The sequence below is a fragment of the Mustela putorius genome, unplaced genomic scaffold, assembly GCF_011764305.1.
Source record: "Mustela putorius furo isolate JIRA1106 unplaced genomic scaffold, ASM1176430v1.1 tig00000127_pilon_pilon_pilon, whole genome shotgun sequence".
Lineage (NCBI taxonomy): Eukaryota > Metazoa > Chordata > Mammalia > Carnivora > Mustelidae > Mustela > Mustela putorius.
In genome coordinates this window covers 6,978,442-7,000,778 of record NW_025421288.1, presented here as the reverse complement: position 1 = coordinate 7,000,778, position 22,337 = coordinate 6,978,442, and the positions used below count along the sequence as shown (strand labels likewise).

The following is a 22,337-nucleotide window of genomic DNA, read 5'->3' as shown; positions in this document are numbered from 1 at the left end:
AGTGGGCCACGAAGCCCGCTGTGAGCCAAGTGCTCTTCGGCTACCACCCAACCTGCCCCCTCCCCAGTCTACCCTGAGCTCAGCTGGTTCTACCAGGAGGTTTGGGAGGGCGTCTTCTGCTTTCGACAGGAAGGGCAGTTTTGGGGCTGTCGGGAGACGGGGCTTCTGATGGACCCTCCAGCCAGCCCTTCTGTCATTCCTTCCTGGCAAGGTGACAGGGACAGGCTGCCTGTGGACAACGTGCGGAGATGCTGTGGACTGTCAGTGCTGAACATGCGAGGGGATCGCCGACGTGCATGCAACATCTCACTGGGGCCTTTCCACAGCCTTTTGATCCCGAGCTGTAAGCAGGGAGGAGACTGCAGGATGGCGGGGTCAGGGACCTGGTCACACAGCCTGGGGGGTGGCGGGCCCGGGCCCTGGCTGGCCACCTGCCCCACCACCCCGCCAGGCCTTTGTGGTGTCAGAAGAGGCCACGGCCCTGAAGAAAGCTTGCGAAATCTAAGCCCGTGTTGAGAGTCCCTGGGCTTTAGTCACGTTTTTACTGCCTTGTGCCCCCTCCTGAACTCTGGTGGCGCCTGGCATGCGTCCGGGGTTCAGGACACAGGACACCAGGGAGAGTTAGAAGCCGGTCTGGCTTTGTCGGAGGAAGCTGAAAAATCGCACTCTGGCAACACAGGCTAGTCCCTGGCTTCGCCTCCGTCGTAGAGTGCTGGTAGGGGGGCAGGGGGCCCGGAGGGGCTGGTGAGAAGGAGAGCGCTTCGGCTGGTCACCCGTGCACGGGCACCCCTGCCGGGCCTTGCTCTCCCCTCTCCCTAGGCCCTCCCCACACCTCTCCCTGCCTTGCATGCACCACATGAGGTCACTGGGCACCTTCCCCCAGACCGCAATGGGCCCCTTGCTGCCGAGCCGGCTGCCCGAGGACGTGCCCTAAGCGCCAAGTTCAGGTTCCTAGCTTAGTGGGAAGGACACTTTGCCAAGTTAACTGGGGTGAGGCCCCTGGAGATGTCCCTTTGGCTGTCATGTTGGTCCCATTCAGGATTTCCAGATCCGAGCGGCATGATGACTTCGAAGCTAGGCTTGTCCCTGGTTCCTCGGAGCGAGCTTCTTCTCTGGGTCCTCGGGCTCCTTGACTCAACAGGAGAACGCGCCTAAATCAGGCTGCACGCTCACATGCCCCTGACAGTCGGGTAGGTCACGTAATTCAGGCAAACGGGCCACTGTCGGGGTGACACACAGTGAGCTCTACCCTCTCCGGCTCAGAGGCGGCCGCCCCAGCTCTGCTGGAAGGCAAGAGGGTGGACCTGAGGGGGCCCAGGCCCCAGCACAGCCTCGTCTGCAGTGAGGGAGGCAGCCCATGAGTGGCTCGCAGGGGGAGCAGCCCCCTCCCGGGGCTTCTGGCCTGAGTCTTCCTGCCAAGGCCTGAGCCTGACCAAAGGCAACTCCAAGGCTGAGATGGTTCTTATACAACTGTTAACCGAACACATCTTTGTGGGGTGCCCCACCCAAGCCTGCCACGGCTTGGAAAACAGTTTTCTAAAGGGACTTGCACCCCAGTGCAGCTCCTTTTTTGGGGGGGGGTGCTAAGTAGGTCATGGTTGTGTGGAGGCCATGCACGGTGACCGAGCTGGAGAGCAGAGAGCTTTAATGCAGAAAGGTGCTGGTAGGCGACACTGGGCGCCTCACAGCCTCTGCCCTGTAGGGACCGAGGGCATGCCTTGCCAAGATGGGCCGCTTGGCTGGCCGACTAGTTTGAGCAGAGGGCAATCATGACTCCGAGGGCTCACGAGAAACAGTTGCTCCTCCTTTAACTACATAGAAGAATCTAAATTGGAGGTCTTTCTAGAGATAAATTTTATCTGAGCAGCCTATCTGTACAGCAGGGCAAACATCTAATTACCAAACATCTGGTCTTCTTACTGTCCCACGAAGAACATTCCTTCCCTTTGCAGTCCCAGAGCCCTACCCCTCCTCCTTTGTTCAGGAGCGACGCAGAGCCCTCATCTGGCCTGTCTTTGCAGTTTCCGTGTCTGTGTGGATTCCCTGTCTGCGCTCCTACTAAATTCGATTTTCTCCCGTGACTCTGTCTCATGTCAACGTGATTCTTAGTCCCGCTCGAAGGACCTCTGAGGGGACCAGAATTCTTGCTCCCCAACACCTCTCCCTAAAAGCCGCTTCTTAGTTCCCCTTTGAGGAACCCCTCACCCCTGCCAAGGAAGGTGAACGGGTGCCCCTGCTTCTGGATCCCTAGCGTGGTCGGGGAAGACCTGAGACCTGGTTGGAAGGTGTGGGCAGAGGGCTGACCAGAACCTTTGAGGCAATATAGTACCCCCGGATCCCCTGATTCTCCCCCACATCCTTCTAGTAACTTCCCATGTTGGCTTCTGTGACTTGGGCTGTGAAGAGCTGTTGCTCCTGGCGGAAACAGTGGCAGAGTGTGCGGAGGAAGCCCCAGACCCAGGATGCCTCCCTAGGACTGGTGCCCGAGGGCTTAGTGGGGCCCGGCCCAGCCTCTGCCTGCTCTAGATCTTCAAGCTCCCAGCGAGATGTGCCCCGCTCGCTCGCCCTCCTTCCCTCGCTAAGGAAACCCGGGCACCGCAGGTTGCCGTGTGTGTCTGGACGCTCTGACCAGCAGAGACTGCTTCTGCTGAGGGAGTGAATGATTTAACTTCCAGAAACGTCCAGTCCCGGTCTCTGACTCTTAGCTTAGAAGTTAGCTGTGATGGGCTGAAACCTCTTTAGCTTTGAACTTTAAACTGCTGTGTGAAACAGAACCCTACCTGGGCTAGGATTTATGAGGCGACCTCTCCAGGCCCTGGGCTGGCATGGCGCCCTTGGGCTTGGCAGCCAGGGGTCCCAGAGATCTAGTGCTCTCTGCTCCGGAAGGTGTCTTGGGGCGAGGGGCTGGGGGACTCGGGGGCTCACGGAGAGTGAAAATGGGGCTCCGCGTCAGGTGGCAGCTGCCTGCCAGGTTGAGGCACTCTGTCTGAGGTGCACAGCCCCTCTGACCACGACGGTTGTACCGCTGTCCCCAGAGGGGTCCTGGCGCTGGACCCTGGACTGCGGAGGGGAGGCCCTTTAGCTCACAGGAAGTAGAAAAAGTATTATTTACAAAGAACATATTAAAAAAAAAAACACTGGAGAACTGAGCCCCCCCTGCCCGCCCCACCCCGCGTCCCAGAACGGAGCTTCCTTGCTCGCTGGGATCAGAGTCTGAGGAGAGAATGAGGTCCTCCGGGTGCTGCCCCCCACATGTCTGCATAGGGAAGGTCTTGTTTCTGGGCTGTCCCTGTCACGGCTCCCACATGGGGAGGGATAGCCCAGCTGTGTTGGGGGTCTTCCCTGGGCTGGGATCCGACACCCACAGTGGCAGGGACAGAGGACATATCTGAAGCCCCCCTTGTCTCCGTCCATGTTCTAGCTGGGGCAGAAATCATTTCCAGGCAGCGGGTGCAGACTGTTCTCAGGAGACAGGTCTGGCTCTTGATGTTTCGTGCCTGGTGCCTGGTTCTGTGGGGGAGAGAAGGAAACAGGTCAGAGGAGGAAGCCTCACACCCCGGAGATGGTCCACAGAGGTGGGGGATAGGCCCCAAGCCCCTGGTTTCCTACCTTGTGCTCTCTCCCTCTCAAATAAATAAATAAAATCTTAAAAAAAAAAAAAAAGAGTCAAGATGTGTAGAGCCCCCCATTCTGAACGGGCAGGATGGGCAGGAGGCGAGGACCCAAGGAGCTGGTGCTTCTCTGCAGGGCTGTTCTGGGGTCCTGGGGTCCCGGCAGCCGGGCTCACCTTTCACAGCCTCTGAGTCCCGTGCAGGTCGTAGTCACTGTCGGACGAGTTATCAGGCTGGGTGGAAACACGACGCAGGGCCCCTTCCAGAGCTGCAGAAAGGAAAGAGATCTTTTGCAGCAGGCATACCCCACCAGGTGACCCAGAGAGAGCCCCTCAGAATCCAGGAGCCCGCGGGGGCCTGCAGATCACAGGGGCTTTACGAGCTGGTGGCTTGATAGTCGTATCTGTTCTGATCAAATCAGCGCTGTTCACTAATGATACTAAACTCCAGGCTCCCTGGGGCTTAATTGTTCATGCCAGACAGGGAGCACTCAGTACAGGGCTTCCACAGGCCCCTGCCAGCTCTGTGCTGCCTGGAAGGAATCCAAAGGGCCTCATTTACCATCCGGCCCACAGGGCCCTGCGGAGACACTGGCCTGTTAGGTCGCAACAGTGCTGCGGCTAAAGGTGTCCCAGCCTCCGAGCTGAGTGGCTAACAGTCTTGGGGTTGGGGGTGGGGGAGGCAAGCCGAGGACGGTGAAGGCTGGATCCCATCCATACCCCGCTGAGACAGCTGTCAAAGGGCAGTGTGAGCCCCCTCTCCCCCAGGGCATCCCTGCCCCCAGTGATCACGTGACCCGTGCTGCAGCCTGCCTCCTCCCCAGAAGCAAGGGGAGATAGATGGCCGCTTACCCGCATAAGCAGAGACCTGGGAGTTCCTGGGCGGCTGACTGTATTCATTCTCCACGTGTGAGACGGTGGTGTTCTCAGCCTGGGACCGGACGGTCGCCGTGTGGTTGCGATGGAAGGACACTGAGCAGAGGCAGGGGACAGTGTGGTTAGCCTCCCTGCTCTGCCCCTCTTCCTGCTTCCTGGTAGGGGCTTGGAATTTCCCGCTGTGGGCTAGGGGAAAGGCAAGGGCACCCACAGCTTCTTCAATGCATCCCTCTACTCCTTTCTCCCTAGGAAGGTTCATTCTTGCAGGGCCCAGACTTTTAGAGCAGCTTGGGGTTGGCCAGCAGTCTGGTGGGGTGGGCTTTCCGCTGATCAAACATTTATTAATCAGGGCATTGGAACACAAGTGCTAGGGCGATATCATCCCTTCTCTCCTGGAGCGAAGGGGCTTTATATGGTAAGAGACTTCCCAACACATCCTGCCTACCAAAAGGAAAGGAAGGATGTGGAGTGGGGAGTGGGACGCATCTTGCAAAAATGCCCATTAAGGTTCCAATAAGTCCTGAAATAAAGAACGAAGTCTAATGTTGCTTAACTCACTGATTTCTAAATCTGTGTGACCATGGATACCACCTGGTAACATCTGTTGACCACAGTCCCACCTTAGATGAGCATAGGAGTGGGGATTAGAGGCCTCAGGTAGTTGCTGGCTTCCAAGATGGTCAGCAGTGAGCCGTGTGAGCCCCGTGGACACTGGCTGGGGCTGAGGGAGGACCTTGCCTCCCAGGACACTTACTGTTCTGGTTCATTCCTGTGGGGCCAATCCACTGGCGCTGTTTCTTCTGGCGGACTAGGAGACAGGAAAAGCCCATGAGGACGAGGGTGGGCAGCCATCCGGGGAGGGAAGGATGGGGAGATGCTGAGGGAAGGGAGGCAGGAGGCGGCGGGTGCAGCTGAAGGACGGACTGCTGGACTTCACCCCCTGAAGCCTTTCGGGGTCTCAGTTTTCTGATTTGCTCAGAGGGTAACTGGACCCACCTAGAGCTAAAGGAGCGTGTTGAGGGGGCTGCCTCTTCAGAAGAAATGACCATGGGGCATTAGAATAGAGCCCAGCGCTAGGGACCTAGCCGACACTGCCCATCTCCAGGCCTTCTCTTTTCAGCCCTTCTAATCCACTTCCTGTCTCTGAATAGTTTTTTCCAGAGTTCTGCGAGGCAAGGATACCAGCCCCTTATATTCACAAGGTGTGCAATCGCCCATTAGGCAGATGAAGAAACTGAGGCTCAGAGAGAAAGTGGCTCCATCCGCATCTTGCGCGGTTGCTAGGGGGTGGAGCCAGGTCCGGAGGCTGGGGGCGGGCCCCTGTTTGAAAATGGCCACGCCCTCTCCTTGGCGTGGGGCGGGGGGTGCTTCGTGTGGGCCAATCAGCGTTTACCATGTTCCTGACTTTCTCTTTCTGTTCGTGAGGGCGGGAGAGGGGCGGGGCCGGGTGGCAAAGCAGAGGTGCCCTCCTCCCGCCTCCCGGGAGTTTTGAAAGGCAGGGGGTTTGGGGCACCCGCACCTACATTTCTTCACCAGCTTCCTGTAGGCGTGAGGGCCGCACACCACCAGCAGCACTGCCAGGAGCACAAGGGCCAGGACGATGCTCATCACGGTGCCTGCGCCCAGGCCTGCCGGGTTTGGGTCCTGGCCTGGGGGAGGCAGAGAGGTCAGGGCGGTCCTGCCCGGGGCATCGGAACTGCCTGCTCAGAGGAAGGCTGCTGGCCGGCTGCCTGGCTTCCCCTGTTCCCCCCCTCCTCCTTGTAGTAATTCACCAGCGTGGGCAGTCATACACCCGCCTCTCCACGCCTCTCTCCAATTCTCTGCTACCCATCCATCTGTCTACTACCTACCATCCAGCAATTCATCACCCAGCTGTCACTGGCCCCTCTTGTGACAATTTAACGTTCTACCCTTTGCCAGTTGCTCATAAGCGATCACCTTGCCATCGTATGCTAATAGCCATCCGTCTGTCTGTCCATCCATCCCTCTTTCATGCGCTATTCGATTACCATTTCTCCCTTGCTTTTCTCTCTTCCATCCTGGAAGACTAGAAGATAGACGGAGAGCTCTCTCATCCATTATGGCCAGTCTCCTCTTCACGGCTCATGTCCATTGCTGTCTGTGCACTGTTGCCAGCCGCGTCCCCCCCCCCACACCCCAGTTTGCCACCTTTCCTTCCTTTTCTAAGGCTCCGCAACCCTCTATCTAGTCCTGGAGCCCGTCCTTCAGAAACACGCTCACTGATTAGGTCCTAGAGGGAAAATCCAGAATCTGCCCCCGGGGCTGTGGCCAACTCACATGTGACAAATACCCTCTTGCAGCGGGTTTTTTTCTCTTGAAGCTGGTGGCACTGGGACAGCTTCTCCTGGGGACAGGAGAGGCCGTGGGAGGTCTTCTCGGCGGCATCCAGCACCCGGTAGGAGTTGACTTTGCCGCACTGCTGCTCCTGGCACACCTCTTCCCACCTCGCGGTGCCCTTGGCCCAGGAGACGTCACACAGGGCTTCCCATTGCTTGCCCTGGCGCACCTGCACGGAGCCTTCACACAGACTGCTGCCCCCCACCAGGCGGCTCTGCACCTTGGGCTGGAAATCTGGAGAGGAGAAGCAATGGAGGGCAGGTGGCAGGTTTGGAAGGAGCTCCCTTGGTCCCTAGTCTATGTGCCTGACCACTGGAGCCATGTGTCGCCCCCTAAGCTGCCCGCCGCTGGCAGAGCCCAGCTTGGGGGGGGGGTTGCTGGGATCACCTTCCTTTCTGTTCTTCCCTCCTTCTCACATCTTCTAGCATTTCCCCCAGAAGCTCTTTTCCTGGCATGTGTGGGCAACTGCTGGTAGCTATCCTGAGATGTGACATCATGGGTGCTTTCAGGGAAGAAGCTGGCGGAGTGGCGATGCCCGTGGCAGCCACGGGAGGGGGTTGGCCTCCAGGCAGGGGAGGCTAAGGGAAGGGAAATGAGAAGCAGGCTCCCTCCGGGTCCACGTCCCTCGGAGAACCATCCTCTCCTTCTCCTGCTGCTCCTTGGGAGACGGGAGGGCTTTTCAGAAGGGAGAAACTGAGGCCCAGGGATGGGAAACACTTCCTGCTCTGGGTCCTGGCAGTTCAGGGATGGGACAGAACCCAGGAATCCTTCTGTCCAGTCTCCGGGGTGGCTTTCATGAAAGGACTGAATCCATTTCTGCTTGTCGAGGTGGGGCCTGGGCTCCAGAGCTGAGGCACACCTGTGCTCAGGTTAGAGTGAGCCGTGATCACACCAGCTTGGGCAGTTTCCATAGCAACATCCATCTAAAAGGCCCTAGTAAATGTTCTATTTAGAACAGAATTTCAAAGGCAAGACCTCCCCATCTGGTTTTGCAGGCTGTAGACAGCAGGAAGGCAAGGTGGAGAGACCCTGGGGGCCTGCATCTACCTGGAGGGGGCTGTGTCTTGCTAATCCACACCAGGTATCCAGGGGCTGGGCGGGGTTGAGGAGTGAGGACCTGTGTGCTAGCGGGAGAGCCCAGTGGTCCAGAGTAAGGCTTCCAGAAGTGTGCACACACCCCCCTAGGACCTTGCTGAGATGCAAATCGGAATGCACCTGCATTCCTAACCAGCCTGATGTAGCTGGTGCTTTTGGTAGTGGAGGCTTGGACCGAAGGCTCTGGAGTGACGCTGCTCGAGTGGAAATCCCTGCTAATGCTCTGTGATATTAGGCAAGAAATTTAACCTCTCTGAGCCTCAGCTTCTCTATCTGTAAAGTGGGGATAATAATAGCACCCACCTCCTCAGGTTGTGAAAATGAACGACCATCCTGGGAAGGTCTCTAGCACCAAGGAAGTGCTCAGGAAGTCTGACTTCTTATAGTCCGGACTGGTGATGGGGGCATACTCCCTCCCGAGACATGCTATGATTGTTCTTACTCTGATCTGTGGCCTTTTCCTCCTCTGTTCTTCCCACGACCCTGGTTTTGGGGTCCCTAAGACCATCCTCTTGGGTCTCTTCCCCTCAGCCACACCCAGATTCATCAGTCTTCCTGTCATGGTGCAGGAGCTTCTCCGGGGAGCTCTGTGGGGACCTGCTCAGGCTCCTTCTGCCTGCTGTGCTGGGGGGACCTCCTACTTGTCACCCCTGCTCCGGCCCCATCTGTCTCTGCAATTTACAAACTGCCCTCCTGGAAGGCTGGTCCCCCTCAGTGTACCACCTGCTCTGATCCTTGGCACGAGTCATAATTCCTACCTAAAAAGACTTCTCTCCTCTGTCCCAGCAAACAAACCCCTGAGGAGAGTCTGCCTCGTCCTGGAAGTCCTGGCTGATGCCACCTTCCCGAGCGGCGACCTGTGCATTTGAGCTCGTTCTGTGTTACTCTGTGGAGATTTCCGGGGCCTTGGGTGGGAGTGTAGCCTCGCCCTCTGTTTCCCTCCCGTTCTCCTCGGTGCCCAGTGCCCAGGGCTCCACGCAGGGGTTTCCGGGAACAGGTGATGGTGGACGATCTGGGGCGCCCTCTGGGTCCTCACGGGGTCTCACTCACCAGAACAGACAAGGGCCAGAGCTTGGCCACCCTCATAGGGCGGGACTTTCCTGAAGCACTGCTCCAGGGACGCACAGCTGGCGTTCTGGATCTCCCATCGAATCGGCAAGGCCTTGCTCTCCCCCGGATCTTGGGTCCTGGTTGTCTCGGCCTCTGGCAGGTGCCTCAGGAAGGAGCCACAGTGGAGGGCCGCGCAGATGCGGTTCTTCAGGTCCTGGGTCCGGTCCTGGTCCTGCTTGTGGTAGCTGATGGCCCCCCCGAGGCTGCCGTAGTAGAACTCCACCACGCCGGCACACCGCAGGCCCCCGGGCCCGGCCACCAGCTGCAGCCTGGGAGGAGCTGTGGAGGGACGAAGCGGGGAGCGGGTCTGAGTGTCGCCCAGCCGGCTGTGGGGGCGAGGGGGCTTGCTTGCTGCCGGCTTCTCAGCTCCAACACAAGGTCGAAGGAGAGACTGGCCGACCGCCGTGGGGGGTGGTGAGCTCCCAAATGTTGCTCAGGACCTACTTACACTAAACTTCATCATGTTCACCTGAAATTCCAATGCAACGGGGCATCCCGTGTTCTTATTGGCTAAGTCCCGCTCCCTGCCCCCGGGAACCTCCGAATTCTCTTACCTGTGGGCTCTGGAGTGGTGGTGGGTGGGAGGCTCGTGGGAGGAGGTGGTGTCTTCGGAGGCTCTGCAACGAGATACTCCGGTGAGGGAGGGGCAGGAGCCCCGGGACGGAGGACTGGAAGTTGGGGGGAAAGAAGGCAGGGTCGGGGGAGGGTTGGGGGTACTGGATGGTTTGGAGAGAGACCTCGAGCTCATGATGTAAGTGCCGCTTGCCCCATTAGGCCCACTTGACCCACATGTTGTCTCTAAGCATTCTGTTGGGGGGGGCAGCGCCGGCCCATTTTACCGTTGGTAAGTGAGGGTTAAGAGGAGATGCTAACATTAGCAATGGCAGAACCAGGTTTTCAATCTCTTCCAGCCCCACCCCCCCAGCCTTTCCCCTCCAGTTCCCACCAGTTTATGTGTCTGGGGGTGATCGTTGTACATTAGGACTCCCCTTCCACCTTCCGGCTTGGGCCCCAGATCCCAGGCCCTGGGCAGCCTCCCCCGGGGCTGGTGCTCAGGCCCAGGGGACCCGTGTGGCCAGCTAGTCACCCACCTTGGCAGATCAGGCCCAGAGAGCTCCTCTGTCTGGCCTCACTGTAGCTGCAGTTGGAGAAGGATCCCAGGCGTCCGTAGCAGGTGACCGGGTGCTGGGGATTGTTGAAGTCAGGGAAGTGGGCCAAGATCAAGGCCTTCCCGCAAGCCAGGCTCCGGCAGAATTCTGAGGCCTGCGTGTTGTCCTCCCTGTGGTTCGTACCCTGGTTCCAGCTCCACCGAGACACTGTGTGCCATGTGGAACCGAGGAGGACCTCCAGCTGGCCCTGGCACGGCGAGTTGGAGCCTGTCAGTCTCACCATGTTTCCTGGGGGTCAAAGAGGTGTGTGTTTGGGGGGTCCCCTCCGTGGGAACCCTCCTCTGCCCTCTCCCCGCCAGGCTCCTACCCAGCCAGGCTGTCTTCCATCCCGGGGGGCTGCCTGCCTGGCTCCTGTGAGCTTTGTCCTCGGGGACATGGCAAGGAGGGGGGCTTCCCAGACACTCAAGCAGTCCCCCAAAGCTGGGCCCCTGGGGCTGGAGACCTTAGAGCAGAGGGGAACTCAGAGCAGCGGGCAAGGGGGTGCTCAGGACCCCGCTGTCCAGCAGGATCGCCCCACTCTGCAAACTCTGCTTCATTAGAAATAGGGCCTGGTGCTTGTTCTATTTCTCTCTCTCTGATTTCTCAAACCAATGTCATTGAAGTACAATTTAGACCCAGTGAAATGTGTGCACGTGAGAGTTGTTCAGGGGAACTTGACGAACGCATCCAGGTCTGGAACTACTGCCACTGCCACACTCGAGAGGTAGACATGTCTATCACCTGGAACGTTCCCTCGTGCCCAGGTGTGGCCGATTCCCTTGCATCCAGCCTCAGGTGCCTACGGATCCACTTTCTGTCGCCAGAGACGCGTTTTGCCTGCTCTCCAATTTTATGTATGGGGAATCACGCAAATCGGGCCGCATGTTTATGTTTCTGTTGTCCTGTTTTCCTCATCTGACCCCCTTCCTGCGGCATTCGGAGTTTCTCTGCATCACTGCACCCACCCCGTTCCCTCTTGTTGTGGAATGAGGGCTTGCTGTGTGGCTGTGCCACGATTTGTTTATCTAGCCACTGTTCGGCTGCTGGGAACAAAGCCGCGCGAGACGTTCCTGAGCCGATGTCTGTCTGCGTGGGCACGTGTTCTGTTTCTCTTAGGTAAATACCAAGGAGTGGAATTGTTGGATCGTGGGTCAGAATGGGGCTAGGGTGATTTTATAAAGCTCCATGAAATAAAAAAATAAGGATATCTATATATTTGTACCTGCATAGATTCTAGAGGGAGAGAAAAGACAGGAATCCATGTGGTTGTTACCTGGGGTGTTGGGGGGGGAAGGACTGGGCAGATGGGGGACAGAAATGGGAATGAGATGCGTCACTGCAGGTCTTTGTATATTTTTAAAGATTTAGGCCAGGCAACTGTGTTACCTGTTCATGATTCCTTCCTTCCTTTCTTCCTTCCTTTTAATGTAAAAGGTTTTTCCAAGTGATTGGGAGGTGGAGGTTTTTCCCTGTTGGAAACTTCTAGACAGGCTACCTTTTTCTGGGCTTGGAGCCCAGAGCACAGGGCTAGGGCTTGGCAAGGTCACTGGACTAGTTTGCGACAAAGGGGGCTTGTCCAACTCCTGGCCTTGGCAGGATATTCTGCCCCTTTCCCCCCAGGGAGCTGACTCACCGAATCCTCACCAGGGAACAGATGTTCTCTCCATTTTATAGGTGGGGAAATTGGGGGTTAGAATGGACAAAGCACTTGGTAGAGCTCAGAGCTAGGATGCCACTGCAAGGGCTCGAGGTCCTGGACAGGGGCCTGCTAAGGCCTCTCCAGCTCCTTCTGGTTGCACGTGGCTTCGTGAGACCCTCCAGCACATGTCTCCCAAAACACATTCAGCATGATGTTATCTCAGGAGACGTAAAAGAATGAGGTCTGGGGTGAAATGAGTCTGAGAACGGCTGAGTTAAAAAGTATTGAACAGGGCGCCTGGGTGGCTCAGTGGGTTAAGCCGCTGCCTTCGGCTCAGGTCATGATCTCAGGGTCCTGGGATCGAGTCCCGTGTCGGGCTCTCTGCTGGGCGGGGAGCCTGTTTCCTCCTCTCTCTCTCTCTGCCTGCCTCTCTGCCTACTTGTGATCTCTCTGTCAAATAAATAAGTAAAATCTTAAAAAAAAAAAAAAGTATTGAACAGGTTTTTTTCACTGCAGGACTTCTCAGAGCCTTTTCCAGGCCGGTATACACAATCAGTCTCCAGTGAGAGACGTCGCCAGTGTTGCCTAGCTTTTATCCAGTGCATTCCAGGAGCCCTGTTTGGGGAAACACTAGCCTCTTCACGTGTGATCTTGAAGGCAGGGCATTCCACATACTTTATAGTCTGGAGCAGCCCCTCTCCACAGCGTCAGCTGCCAATGCCTTTGATTAGGGAGACCTGGCAGGACTGAGTAGGAAACAGGACTGTGCAGGGTGCGTTATGGGACAGTATGTTTTCTGTGCGTGGTGAGTGGGTCCCAGTAATAATTACCCTGAGAACCAGCATTCAGGTGGAGCTTTATGGCCATTGAGGGCATCTGTAGGCACGCGGGCATCTAAATGTGTACGCTTGTGTGGGTGTCCATATCTGTGCGTGCTGGGGCGCTCTCTCGCTCTGTGGGGGTGGGGTTCACTCTGACAGGTCCCCCTACAGCCCGATGGAATCATGGCTCCCCACCATCACCCCCTGGTCCAGGCCTCTGTATGGCTCTTCCTTACCTGAGTTCTCCCGGTAGGGCCCCCCGAGGCAGGAAGTGACTGCGGAAAGGAGAGAGGAGGGTCAGGAACTGGAGCCTCTCTCTTGCCCCCCACCCCATCTCACACCCGCCCACAGCCTGAGTAGTGGTCTCTTCTGCAGCCCCCTGGTATGGGGTTCCGAGTTCCATACTACACATCAGAACCCCCAGGTGGGTCATGAAACCAACTCTGTGGGTTGCAACTATCCATGTTTTCCCTGTTTTAAAGCTTTACTTTTTATATAAACATCAGTAAAAAGGATTTTCCTCTGGTGCATAGACTATGAAGAGAGAATGTTAGAATACACGGTTGGTTGTGAGGATAAGGGAGCCCTTTCCCTGCATCTGGCTGCAGTGTGACACCCTCGTGAGCTCTGCTTTCAGTCTAAGAGAGTCTGAACGTCGCAGCTGTAGAGAACCAGAGGAACGGCCGAGAGCGGGAGCCGCCAGCATCATGTGCTACTTTCCAGCATCCTGGTGGCAGGATGGACATGACAGCAACGTATCTTCAGTGGCTCAGCTTCTGGAGGAGGAAGTCAGCTCGGAGATGGGGGCGGGGCGCCGAGACAACACAGCCGGGCGGCACAGTGCTCTCTGTGGCTGGGGCGGATGGAGGTTGGATTTGGGTGGGCCTGGGGGGGGGTGCATTTGTGTGGCCTCAGAGCCCCCTCCATGTTTGCCGCTCAGCTCTGTCAGCCTTAAAGTAGGGGCTCTGATTTCCCTCTGTCTAACCCCTGGGCTGGCTCCGTAGCTGGGAGCCGGGACAGTCAGGGTGATGACTTTAGGGAGTAAATGGTTCGCTTGAAATTGCTTTTGAGAAATTGTTGCCACGTGTTTAGGAAAAAAAAAAAAAAAGTGTGTTTTAAAAAAGCCTGTTTTTCCCTGAGTGTTCTGGAGCTGGTGGATGAACTGTAAGGGAAGACAGGCCCCCGCCAGCTGGCCCTTTCCTTCCAGCCAAGGCTCCCAGTAATAACGCCCGCATTGCACCGTGAGGTTTCCGCATCTGGTGCTCAAAGCTGGGGATGCTGGAGCCCGTGGGGCCTGGGGCAGGCACGGGGAGGATAGTCAGGGAGCGTTGCTGGCCTGGGGTGCGTGGAGAGCCAGACAAGAGGGCTCACCACTCCTGCTTCCCACTTCAGACCTTCATACTCTATCCAGTCAACATTCATTATTAATAGCAGCTACCAATAATTGAGCACCTACTGTGTACTCAGCACTCAGGGTCGCTCCTGATGGATATCATTGTTACTCTTCACATGGCTTCATGATGTGAGTCGAATATATTCATGGTGTCGATGTTGGGAGAGGGAGAATGCCCTGTCCAGGGGGACACTGCTAGCACCTGCCAGGGTCTGGATTGAAACCGTGAGTCTGCCTTCCAAAACCAAGCTCGCGGCCACCTAGTTGTGTCTCCAGAGTGCCAAGTTGGGGGTGCAGAGATGAACACAGCCCAGACCCTGTCCCTGAGGAGGGGCTTGAGCCCCCAGACATTGGAGCCCTTGGGGACAGGGACTGGACCAGACCGTTCTCGCAGATCTCACACAGGATGACCTATGCCCCCTTCAGAGAACATTCTTGGGAAAGACGGAACAAGCTGGAGAACCAAGTAAAATCCCCAAAATGCTCTTTGAGGAAGGGCGTCTAGGAATCCCAGGGCTTTGGCTCCCTCTGGGTACCTGATGTTCTCGGTAGAGCAGCATTTCCTGGATTGTCCCTCCTTCATCATCACCATCACTGTCACTGTCACCACAGTCACCATGAGTACCATCACCATCGCCATCACTGTCACCATCACTACCTCCATCACCCTCACCGTCACTACCATCAGCATCATTACCATCACCATGACGACCACCATTACCATCATCATCACCATCACTACCTCCATCAGCCTCACCATCACCACCATCATGATGACTGTTAGCCATTAACAACAACAACAACACCATCACCATCACCATCATCATCATCACCTCCGGAAACACTGTTAGAGTTCACAGGCACCAGGCATTTACATATGTTAACTCTCTCAAACCTCACCACAGCTCTATGAAGTAGGTACTATTTTTTTTTTAAAGATTTTATTTATTTATTTGACAGAGATCACAAGTAGGCAGAGAGGCAGGCAGAGAGAGAGGGAAGCAGGCTTCCCGCTGAGCAGAGAGCCCGATGCGGGACTTGATCCCAGGACCCTGAGATCCTGACCTGAGCCAAAGGCTGCGGCTTAATCTACTGAGCCACCCAGGTGCCCGGTACTATTTTTTTTTTTTAAGAGTTATTTGTGCTAGTGAGGTGAGGGGCAGCTGGAGAGGGAGAGAGAATCCTCAAGCAGACCTATCCAACACGGAGCCTGACGTGGGGCTCCAACACCCGACCCTGACATCACAACCTGGCTAAAACCGAGAGCCCGATACTTAACTGACAGAGCCACCCAGGTGCCCAAGTAGATACTATTATTTTAATCTCCATTTTATAGTTGAAGAAGTGGTGGAAGAATAACTAACTAACTTGCTATGCCGCAGGTCACTGCTGGGGCTGGGACTCAAAGCCAAGACATCTGCCCAGACTCTGTGCTCTTGACTGCTGGCCCAAGGTGCCTCCCGTCCCTTCACCACTCTTGGTATGTTCACGGTGTACGGACCTGATGATCGGGAGTGAACTTGGAATTGCATTCCGTTAGTGAAACATACCTTCAGGAGCATTTTCTGCGAACTTGCTCTGTGATCTTGGCAAGTCACTCAACCTCTCTGGGCTTGGTTTCCTCATCTGTAAAATGAGGAAGTTAGATGCCCCCATCCTCAGCTTCCTCTCTGTTCAGACTTCTCTGTTCTATAACCTTCAGGTCCTGATGTATCTCAGTGGCTGGCAGGGACTGGGCAGAAGTGGTCGGTGAGATGTGTGACTGACCCGGAGCCTTCTGGATGCTTCTTCTTTCTGTCCGTCCAGAGACATGCTCAGGTTTTCATTGTCCAAGACCTATTTTCATTCTCTTAGCTGCTCCTCCCAGGGGTGTGACCAGTAGCCTCCTTCCCTGGAGCCCTGCAGACTGGGCTCAGGTTCTCTCTGGGCCAGTCCGGGGCTGTGGCTTCGCCAGCTCCGCGTGTGGCAGAGGCCCATGGCTCTGTGGCTACAGGAGCTGCAAATAGAAGCCCAGAGACCCCGAGGCCCACGAGGGACGCCATGGCCATTTCCTAATCCGCCAGCCATGGCTGCAGCTGAGCAGCTGGGGCCAGGAATGAGAATCCTCCAAAGACCCCTTTTCTCCCCTGCCCGCCCCCCTTTGGAGTCCCCTGATGTCAGGCTTGGAGTGGCCGAGCCTAGGCTGCGTTCAGGGCTGAGAAAGCCTGAGAGAGCTGGCCAGCACCTCTGAGGCACCCTACTGTCTCTCCCGTGTCTGGAGCTCCAGCTTCCAACTCGTGATGGGTTCTGCAGCAGAACATATGGATTTTCGCATGATGTGGGAGGCGCGGGGTTAAAAATAGTCTGCTGTTCGTTCAGGTCAGGATTTGCACCAAAGGCATTTTCCAGAGATCCGCAGAGTCGTTTGGGTTTGGGAATTGTTGGCGAATGTTCCGTGTTCGCGGTTCCCCTTTGCAGGACTTGGCAGAGCTAGAGCTTGGTCCAGGCTGGCCGCCCCGGGCTCGCTCCCAGACCCTGCTGGGACCTGCGCACATCCTTTGCAGTGGCCACGTGCCGGGAAGCGGAGGCAAGGCGGCGGGGTCCTGGTGGGAGCTGGGATGCAACTGATGGGAACAGTGAGAGTGAACCCTCACGGCACTCCTACTTGGTGCAACCCCAGGGCGAGCCCTTTGTACGGGAGACCCCACTCCCGACAGCTTTACTGAAGGGGGCTGCCATCACCCAGTCTCCCAGATCAGGAAACAGAAGGACTTAGCCCGGTTCGGAAGTCAGATGTTCTATTTTTCCAACAATGAGTCCGTCTAATAGTCCGCAAACGTCTCATCAAATCACCGCGAACACCCCACGTCGGGCTGCCTTTTGGGGGAGTTCTGGATTTTTCTTCCTTTCATCATCTGATGAGAGGCTGACTTGGAAGATCGGAAAGCCCCTTTTCTGAAACGACACCAGTCAGCAGAGCGGGGTCTACACCGCGTCCGTATCAAGCTCGAAGGAAACAAAGATCACAAAGGCCCCAAATTCTGCTTCTGTGGAGCACCAGAGGCACTGGCTGGTTTTTGATCAGGAGTCTCTTTATGGGCAAGACACACAGAGAGTCATACCGAGCTTATGCCAGGAGAAGCCTGGGGACTGGCGCCTGCCTAAGGAATGGCAGATTTGGGCCTCTAATCCTGCTTGCGGGGCCTGCGCCAACCTGAGGATGTGAGCCGATCACAAGCACGATGGCCGTCACGGTCTACATTGTGATTGCTCTCTCGCTGGTGGCCTGCTGTGTCCGATCGAATTTGCATGAATTTCATGCCACATATGCATCTCCACTGTGACAGAAACGAGCTCTCTGTTTTGTTCAGAACTTCACGTATCCCAAAGTTTTTTTCCACCCACAGCCCTGTGAGGAAGGGCCCATGCTCATTCTCATTTTCAGATCAGCAAACTGAGGTTCAGAGAGGCCGAGTGACTTGGCCAAGGTCACACAGCTTGCTGATGGTAGCGTCAGGACATGAAACCCCATCACCATCACTTTACAGGACCCTACGGGAATCTACCACTGGGAGAACCTGGAGCCAGCTCACCCCAGGGTACAGATAGGGGAAACTGAGGCAAAGGAGGGAGGGGCTCACCCTGGGTGTTTCCATGGGTGTTTTTTGGGGCCCAGGACACTTTTTGCTTCTAACAGTCACCACCAATTTCCTATCCTGTTCCCACCGCATCTGTCCCAGCGGAGCCCCAAGGGAAAAGGGAGTTTCAGGGTTCCCGTGGGAACCGGACATGATGATGGTGATGGTAGTATGGACGGAGGAAGTGATCTGGGGCTATAGTCCCTCACCTGCCCCTCAGAACCCCAAACCAGAAATCTTTTCTAGTGCACTTGGCGGGAGGATGTTTGCAGCCCTTAGGAGTCTCTCTTAGGGTGTGAGTTCACGTTCCACTGAATGGGAACATGTTCAGTTAGCGGGTGTTGCGGAGACCGCGTTGGTGGGTGATGAGCACACAGTATACATGCAGTATGATCCATACTGGAAAATTCCCAAACACATCTTGCCCGAGGTCCGGGATGAGGGTGTGTGGACCTGGAAAGGTACAGTGGACCATCTACCGTCCTGCCAGGGCCCCCACGGCATGCTCATTCACTTCCTATAAGCCACTGCCCAAACATTATCCTCTTGTGAGACCCCCTACACCCTCCCTGGGTAAGCACGGCGCCCGACACTGCCAACCCCTCAGCCCCACCCCACCCATGACCTCCCAGCACCCATGCCGTCACTGTCTCCCCATCACACCTAGATTCTTAACGTTGGATCTGCCAGGGCAGGGATTTCGAAGGTTCAGTTGTGTCCCCAGTGCTTGGAATAGTGGCTAGCACATAGTAGGTGCTCCGTAAAGGCTTGCTGTTGGGGTGACTGAATGAACCAGATTTACAATTGCATTGAACCTTGAAGGTGAGTGCCCTGGTCATCCCCATTTTATAGATGAGAAGGCTGAGATTCTGAGAAGCATTCTTGTCATTTGTGAGGGGCCCTACAGAAATCATGCCCCAGTCTGCACGACTCCAAGCCCCACAGGCCTTCACACACAGGCAGGCACACACAGCCCCTACGCACAGGCTCATAGGCACGTGGCACACACGCACACAGCACGCACACTGGGCTCAGACCTGTACCCACACACATGCACACACACAGACTAGTGTTCAATCAGTTCCATTAGGGGGTTGAAACCCCTCCTTGGTCTCTGCGGGGATTATCCCGCTGGAGTGCTGGAGCTGGGCAGAGTGACTGGAAGAGCCAGTGCCGGCCCTGGAGCCCCCAGATTCCTCTATTCCCCAATGGGGGTGGGGAGCTTGGGCTGCTGGGTGCTGGATGCTTTTCACCCAGAGCCAGCAAGGGCCTCAGCTTCTGCAGGCCGGAACAGCAGGCCGGGGAAGACTGCCCGAAGCTAGAGGCCCTGAGGCCGCCATCTCCTGTGGGTGCCCAGCCCTTCTTGGGCCTATCCTGCCTGCTGTGTTTCGCTCTTGCCAACCCTACGGGACGCATCACCCTTTTCTCTGCCTCACTCCTTCCTGCTTCCGAGTCTCCGAAAAGACGCCACCACCTCAGAGAGACCCTCGGGGAAGAGGACTGGGAAAGAGAAGGCTCGATGGCCAGGCTGGCATCTGGCTAGACTCACTACCACGTCCTACCCGACTTGTTCCCTGCTCACCCCGACCCTGGCGACAATGATGGTAATAGTAACTGGGACCGTCGATGTTTACTGGGCACATAACTGCACTCGAACTGACTTTCCTACTCAGAGCCTATAGTCTTTGATTCGTTTAGCCCTTACAAATCTTTACGAGATATATACTCTTATTATTTCCATTTTACAGAGGAGGAAACTGAGGCTTACAGAATGGTCCAAGGTCACTCAGCTGGCAAGCGGCAGACCAGAATCCAAGCTGCAGAGCCCATGGCTTTACCCCAGGGCTGGCTTCTGCAGTCCTGGTGGGGAGGCATGACCCTCAGGGCTGCCTGTGCCCCCCACCCCCTGCCCCAGCAGGTGAGTCCCAGGCAGGTCGGGGCTAAAGGCAGCAACAGAGGGTACCAGCTGTCACTACCACTCCAGGTGCATCATGGGCATCTTTGTGCCCCAAAGGTCCCCAAGTCACAGCCCTGATGGCCAGCTAGGAGACACAGCATCTTCAGGGCTCCAGTGGCCAGGCGTCCCTTCCCGGAATGGCTCAAAGGGTATGCGTGCTGTTGGCGTGTAGCCCCAGCCCTGACCTTCGGCGTCCCCTGCCCTCATCATCCCCTGCCCTTGGTGAGGACATGCCTGCACAAGGTAATTGTGACTCGAAGCCTTTTTCCTACTTGTGGGAATGGCTTTGGTGTGTTTGAGCTCTTAGGGTTATAGGAGCCCCCAAGAGAGAAGGGGTGCTGGGCTGGGGTCGGCCCTGGTGCTCCCTAGATGCTGAGCCCTGAGCTTGGCTTCTCAGCTTTTCTAGAACTCTGGTTTCCTGACTATAAAATGGGGGACACTGGGCCCGCCTCCCTCCTAGGCTGTTGTGAAGCTTACAGAAGAAAATGGCTTTAAAGGCATTTTGAAAGCTGGGGGCCACGGAGCAATGGGAGTGTTTACCCTCTGCCAGTTCACACAAACGCACCGGAAAGCATGAGCTCCTGGGGTTCTAGATGGTTCCTGCACTCCCGGGGAAGGTGCTGCCTCCCAGTCTCCCTGACTCTGGGCTCTGCTGGCTTCTGGGAGCTGCCTGATCCTGCGGGGAGCCTGGGCCCATGATGGGCTTCAGATGGGAGGCCCAGGGAGCAGGACCCCTTGCCCATACCCAGCTGGGAGCCTGGCCAGCTGCCCTACCCTGGTGGCATCAAGGTCCCAGTCTGAGGAATCCCCAGGGCCAAGGAGGTCGCAGCACCTCTTCAGGGGGGTTCCATCTCTGGGCCTCTGCCCTGGGGACAGAAGGCGTTTTGTGTGTCTTGCGCTCATGCGAGAAGAGCTGTGTAAACACATGTGCACCAGGACATCATCACAGACGCACGGTGGATGGTAAACCTGCATTTACTCACACACACACCCCTTCTCATACACACACACACACACACACGTACCTACTCGCCCTACTCACCAGCCTGTCTAGGAGGGACTAAGCCTCCCTGATCAGGTAGCCAGTGGCCCCCAGGTCCTTTCCCTCCAAACCAGGAAGCGATAGCCCCCCTGTTCCCACCTGGCCTGAGGTCAGCATCTCTCTCGCCCCGCAGACCCTCCAAACCCTTGCGAAGCGGTCAGACCTCATCCAGTTCACCCTCGACGTGTCATAAGTGGGGAGCCCGCCAGCTTCCATGGATTCCCTCCCGGCAAACAGGAGGCCCCAGGCTCGCCCACCTCTAGCCTGACCCCCAGCCAAGCTTCTCAGAGGTCCCAGATTCTTCCACACTGGCCCAGGTTCTGGGCCAGTTCTGAGCAGACCCAGTATGCGCTCACAGCCTGGCTGGCCCGCCGGGCTGCGGCTGCTCTGGGACAGAGTCGGGGGGACTTGGAACTAGGGGAGCACCTTTGACACATGCTCAGCTGCCTTCTCAGAGGCAGCCCCCACCCTGCGGCGGCCCACTGTGCTCAGAGTGCCATCAGAACCGCCCAGCAGACCATGGGTGCCCTGGTCTGGGTGTATCTAGGTCAAGTCTGGGCACTCAAGGTGGGCGGGGGGAGCTGGATGGGGGCTGAGAGTCTGATTTTGCCTGGGTCCCACCTGGAAGGGTGCAGGAAGACCCCCACAGTACAAGAACAAAGCCGAGCTGGGACAGGTGGTCAAGGGACATTGGGGAGACAGGCAAGGTGGCCCCAACCCTCCCTGATGCTCCTGAGACGGGACATGTGCTGAGCCTGCATCAGACCAACTTGAGAACTGGCATCTCCCCGCTTGCACCCCGAGTCCCAGGAGCTCGGTACGTGCCTCGGTACTCACCCAGCACCCCCAGCAGGTACAGGGCGGCCAGCGACGGCTGCTGGAACCCCATGGGCGCGGCCTCCTCCTGCCTCAGCCCTGGCAAGCTCGGCACCTGTGGGCGAAAGGCGTCTCGTCCTGGGTCTCCCTCTCGGGGAGGAGGGGTGGGGTGGGCAGGCGCGGGCAGGGGTGTGACAGGGAAGCAGGCGGTGCGAGGCCTGCGTCAGCCGTGTTTGAAGTTGAACTGTCAACTTCCTCCCGGTAAAACCATCTGCTCCAGTTCGAATGGCGGCCCTGGCCTCTGACAGCTTCCTGCCTGAGGTGCCCAGGCTGGGGCAGTGGCCCCGACCACACCGCGCTGGGACGGGGCCGCAGCGTGGGGCAGCTCTGGGCCCGGCTGCTGAGGGCGAGGAGACCTGGCCTCCCTGTGGGAGGTTCTGAGAGGATTGGGGGGCAGGCGACAAGCTCCCCAGGCAGGGGTCTCACTGAAATGGCACTGAGCTGTGCTAGCAGGGGACAAGTGGGCGTGGGGGTGCCACACCAGTTCTTGCCAAAGGCACAGTGGTGAAAACACCAGTGATGAAACCCTCTGTCTCGTTTTTGTGGGGATGAGGTAGGAATTTGAGGTGAAGCCCCAGGTGGTGGTATTTTACCATAGAGCACGGAAGAGGGCTCCTCCGTGAATGCTGGGCATGTGTGTGTATATGTGTGTGTGCGTGCGTGCGTGCGTGCGTGTGTGTGTGTGTGATATCTCCTCGTCAGTCTGCGTGATTTCTATGTCAGCATGTGTGATCTCCATGCAGTGTTGGTCCTACAAGGGCTAGAATCAACCTTTGGCCTGTTCAGGAAGAGCAG

At 56.9% G+C, this 22,337-nt stretch overlaps 1 protein-coding gene across 2 annotated transcripts; it reads right to left on the bottom strand.

Moving 5' to 3' along the window:
* Nucleotides 1-1,836: 1,836 nt before the first annotated feature.
* Nucleotides 1,837-21,680, bottom strand: CD5 (CD5 molecule). 2 transcript variants are annotated; one of them, XM_004770377.3, is made up of 11 exons: nt 21,504-21,679; nt 12,894-12,932; nt 10,141-10,446; nt 9,604-9,666; nt 8,990-9,328; nt 6,785-7,078; nt 6,010-6,135; nt 5,241-5,294; nt 4,463-4,582; nt 3,788-3,879; nt 1,837-3,510 (listed from the first exon to the last, which is right to left on the bottom strand). In XM_004770377.3, exons 1-10 carry the CDS (start codon nt 21,553-21,555, stop codon nt 3,791-3,793), a joined length of 1,482 nt encoding a protein of 493 aa, XP_004770434.1. In that variant the 5' UTR covers nt 21,556-21,679; the 3' UTR covers nt 1,837-3,510; nt 3,788-3,790. The 2 variants fall into 2 exon arrangements, with proteins under 2 accessions (XP_004770434.1, XP_004770435.1); XM_004770378.3 differs by lacking the exon at nt 12,894-12,932 and having other exon boundaries at nt 21,504-21,680.
* Nucleotides 21,681-22,337: the final 657 nt, after the last annotated feature.

Bases quoted from the DNA above. Each gene is read 5' to 3' on its own strand.
- CD5 (XM_004770377.3), bottom strand. From the start codon at position 21,555: ATGGGGTTCCAGCAGCCGTCGCTGGCCGCCCTGTACCTGCTGGGGGTG. The intron at 10,447-12,893 runs GTAAGGAAGAGC...TTTGACCCCCAG, and splicing joins GCCCTACCGGGAGAACTCAG to GAAACATGGTGAGACTGACA. The intron at 9,329-9,603 runs GTAAGAGAATTC...GTCCCTCCACAG, and splicing joins CACCACTCCAGAGCCCACAG to CTCCTCCCAGGCTGCAGCTG.